This window comes from Symsagittifera roscoffensis, chromosome 7, assembly GCF_963678635.1.
Source record: "Symsagittifera roscoffensis chromosome 7, txSymRosc1.1, whole genome shotgun sequence".
Taxonomy (NCBI): Eukaryota; Metazoa; Xenacoelomorpha; order Acoela; family Convolutidae; genus Symsagittifera; species Symsagittifera roscoffensis.
In genome coordinates, this window is record NC_087068.1 from 46352316 (window position 1) to 46357037 (window position 4722).

At 37.3% G+C, this 4722-nt stretch overlaps 1 protein-coding gene across 1 annotated transcript; it reads right to left on the minus strand.

Moving 5' to 3' along the window:
• Positions 1 to 579: 579 nt before the first annotated feature.
• On the minus strand, positions 580 to 3287 carry LOC134851367 (uncharacterized; the record flags this gene model as incomplete). The annotated part of the gene is given in 1 exon segment (XM_063867422.1): positions 580 to 3287. A coding segment is annotated over 1 exon segment (2041 nt), but the record flags the coding sequence as incomplete, so codon positions are not given.
• Between the last annotated feature and the right edge of the window lie 1435 nt (positions 3288 to 4722).

Below are 4722 nucleotides of genomic sequence, written 5' to 3' on the forward strand. Positions count from 1 at the left end.
AAACACGTTACATTTTGTTTTCTTTTGAAACCGGGGATCAAGAATTAACATCCTCTCCCCTCCCCTCCCCCCTCCCCTCCCCTCCACCCCACCCCCCTCCCCACCCCCCCCCTCCCCACCCCCTCCCCAATCCCAACTCCCCAATCCCACTGAAAAATCCCAACTGAACCAATTTAACATCCTCCTCCTCCCCGCCAAATGAGGCATGGGGAGGGGGAGGTTTTTCAGTTGGTCCGAAAACGGTTTAGCGAAAATAACTGTGACCGAACGTTCTAAGCGATTTAATACAGCCGACCATCCTTAATCTGATTTAATTTGATGAAAAAAGTAGCGGAAAATTTCACAAAATCTGGATTGAATTGAGAATCTTGTGACCTTCGAGCGGGCACATCAAACTTGTTGTGTTGGTTGCGACTACTGCCAAATGTGTGGTAGCTCTGGTCACTGACTTGAGAAATAATCTTTTGAAATCGCTAACGCCAAGTTGCACTAATTTCTCGAGAAGCACTACCACACATACCGCCTCCACTCCATTAATTGAGTTAAAGGATTCCAATTGAATGATTGGTAAGACGTCGGCTCGGTTATCGAACGATGTTTTACCGCCATCTGGATAGAGTTCAAAAATAGTTGATCTCAAAATTACGTTTTTCTTTTTTAAGCGGTCCAGAATAGCAAGTTGGCCTTTAGGGGACAGGAAATCAAGAATCACGAGAGCATGAAATAGTGGTTCTTTTCTGGAACTGCTTTTTGTCGCCATGGAACTTTCCGCGTGTTTAATTATTGTCTCTACACATTTTTCCAGAAACAACTCCATGTTTTCGTCTCCAACAAACGTTATTTCGGGACTGTTCGTGCCTTCCAGATTGTGAGCGGGTGATCCATTCATATCATAGCAGAATATCCAGTTTCTGAGTAGATTATTGACGAATTCTTGTAGCTTGATCGTGGATCTCATTGTGTGAGAAAGGAAAAGGTTGCTTATTGGATTAGTTGCAGTCGTGTTTCTAATGACTCCCAGAGATGAAAAGATACAACAGTGCACTTTTTCATCCAGATAGTCTGGCAACATTTTCCACCAAGAAAGCGTACTGGGTTGTTCCTCGTCTATAAAAACGATACCTCGTTTTAGTTGTCCAATTTTTTGCAGCGGGTTCAATCCCAGTTCAAGTTTTATCCCTGTTGCTTCCAGCGTTCGCCTCAGTTGCGAAAACAACATAACAGAGCAACCAAAGCTCCCGTCGCATATCAACACCTCTCCGCGTTCAGTGGGGCTATCGAAGTTTGCAGCCTCTTCTTTGTAGAACAGTTGGGCTAACTCGGCCAGATAAATAAGGAGCATTGTCTTTCCTGAACCCTTGGCTCCGTGAACATTCACACGCAGTGGTTCTTTTTCATTTGGAGACTGCGTGATCCCATTGAAGATGGTTGCAATTATGTTTAGCTGCTCTTTAGTCCAAAGAACGAATCTTGTTCCACCCCCGCTTCGCTTCGACGCTTTTTTCAAGAACTCTATAAGATCATTTTTGCATTTTTCTGCTTCTTTTTCGGTCATAGTCTCGTCAAGTTGTTGTTTGATCCATTTATCAATATCCTTTTTAACTTTAATGGACTGAAATTCATTGGATTGAATTTTGGTATCAACAATGGCACTAGACCCCTCCATGGAACTGAGAGCCACCAGACGGAAAACCAGCAAGTCAAAATTATCTGTAGTGGTCATTGTCGGAATCTTATCAATAAATTCAGCCCACTTTGCCGCAAAACCTTTCTTAATATCTGACTTTTCGAACACAATAACTTGGCTGTTTTTCTGAGGGTACCACTGGGAGTCTTTTGCAAGCTCAGCTATTGTCTCGTTATTACCAGCAAGGTAGCAAAATACTGCATGAATTGGAACTTCTGTAGATTCGGCGCTGATTTCTTTTTCTGAGGTACTGGGGTATTTTTGAGAATTTCCTCTATAGCTCATAAGACATTGTAAGAAATTCAGGTGGACAAGCATTTCCGATTTCATTTTTTCGTCCAATTTCTTAGCCTTTTTTCTATTCTTTGACAAATTTTCGGCTTGCATGCTTGCGTTTTTCACATTAAAAATGAAAATGCCTTTCAGTGGGTGGGCAACAATCATGTCAATTTCTACGCAACCTATTGACTCCTTCTGAAAAATGTGACTTCCGTCAACATTTGGGAGAACAATAATTCCTGCGTCGTCCGTTTTAAACTCGTTTATCAAGCATCGATACACTATACTTTCGCCCTTTTCCCCTTTTTGAAGCGATTTATATTTCTGCCGAAGAGCTTTGCTCAGTTCCACGTTATGTAAAAACATTTTCGGAATACGGACACACGGTATCGATGATTTGTTTTTTGGTTCTTTCCAGTCTGGATATTGGTGTACTAGAAGATTCTTCAAAAACTTGTCATTAGCAAACATTTTAAACGACTGCCCCGGCCAAAGGATCTTCAAATTGTTGAGCTCATTGTCGAAATTTGCACGCTTTTGTTCGTCACTGAGAGCAAAGCATGATCTACTTTCGACTGAATTTGGGTCACCTGATGGTGTTGCTCCAGCCTCGTCAGAGATGTATTCAGTCATTTCGGTTGCAGAAAAAGCCATAAAAAAGGAGTTAAATTATCGTCTATTGAAGTTTTGGGTTCATTGCAATTTGGCTGGTGTTTAATTTAAAACAGATGCAAAGATAAAGGTAGATTACTCCGTAGAAAATTGCGCGTATTGGATCAAAATTTGTATCCATTGAGTAAAAGTTGCCAAACATAAGCTTTCGATTTAGCTCATCTGGCTCACGAGGTTATTAGGTGGTTAAAAAGTGAAGAAGGAACACATAAAAAGTTAACACATCATAAATTAGACAAAAATATATTATCATTATCAGAATTGAGATAATTTTTATAAGGACCAGCAATGAGTTCCATGAACAATAATCGATTACAAAAGTTTTTCAAGGCTTGTCTCCATAAAATTCTCGAATAAACTATTATAAATCAAGCAAATTAGGTTTCATTTTAATCCATTATAATCGATTAATAGGATTATTATGGAATATGAAGGATAGTATAATAATTTAAATTTGTTTAAGCACAAGCCTGGATTTTCTCATAAACAGTTGGAACATACTTGAAACTTGAAATAGCTTGAGATTTAAGTTTAACTTGTATTAAAAACTGGCATGGTTTTGTTTTACTTGTGTTCTGATTTCAAATTGAAACAGAATCATGAATTATTTTTTTGTGCTCACAAAGTGTGACGCCGCCGCCACCACAAAATAAATATGTTTTCATCCGTTTGCAAAAGGAAGGGAAATGCTATTGGAATAATTCGAATAACGTTTTAAGCATTGAGAAATGAAACGACTAGTATCAAAAAATCTAATTCCCTACAAAATTACAAACTCCCCAGTTGGACGAATACACTGAGCAAATCCAACGTAGCCATATACATGAAACGCATCAAATCCGGGAGCTAAAAAAAACAAATCCACAGTTTGAGAACAAACAATCACCAACTCATAGCCCGGTTGGAAGGAAAATTATAAAAATTTATCCTTTCATTTAAGATTTATCCTTTAATTTTATATAGCTATGTAGTATGGCTACTAATTTTGCCTTTTCCAACAATTTTGATTTTTATAAAAAATATATATATACCTTTTTGCAACCAGTCCTACCGAAATTACGCATACGGACACCCACTTCACATACTTCAGGACGAAAAGGAAACTTCAAGAAAAGAGTGTTCAAGGAATGATAATATTGAACTGAACTTCAAACTTTTTAGAAACAAATAATTTTGATGTAATTAAATTTATAATTTGATCACTTGGCTGTGTAAATTTTATTTGATTTATAAATTTAACTGTTGTATATATATTCATTCAGGACTGACTCAAAAATTAGGTCTACAATAACATCTGCTGTCGATAAAAAAACCAACAACAAACTATTGAACAAACTTCATGAGGTTGAACGAAAATAGCTTTGGTTGATTAATAAGTACCTCGCTTGATTAGCAGGGTAAAACAAAAAGTTTTAGTTTTTTTCCTCTCTAAAAAGTAGGATGGATATATTCTGATTCCGAATTGAAACAGAAACATGAATTTTTTTTTTGTGCTCACAAAGTGTTATGCCGCCGCCACCACAAAATAAATATATTTTTATCCCTTTGCAAAAGGAAAGGAAATGATATTGGAATAATTCGAATAACGCTATGAGCATTGAGAAATGAAACGACTATTCTCGTTCAATGCGAATAATAACGATTCCTCTCGTGAAATACGAGCATACGAAAGATTCTTGTCGTGAAATACAAATGCACGAATAGCATTCACGAGAGAATACGAAGTTAAAAATAACTTCTCATTTGATACGAAAAAGTGGGAGATTTCCCATCTGATAACAAATAGAAGCTGAAAACTAATGAAATTCATTCCAACCTTTTCCCTTCTAACACCACCACCTCCCCCTCTAATACTCCAACAAATTCTCACAAAATACCAACACCACTCTCTTCAACCACCCCAACCATTCTCTATAAAATACACTCCATTCTCAGAAAAAAATATCTCTAATTTCATCCTAAAAATAAATATTGAGTCAGAAGACAACTTGCAGTAAATTCATGCTAACTTCTTTTCTAATAAAATATTTCTCAGCAAATTTTAGATTTTTTTCCAAGATAGAAAGTAGAAAGGAACCTTTATT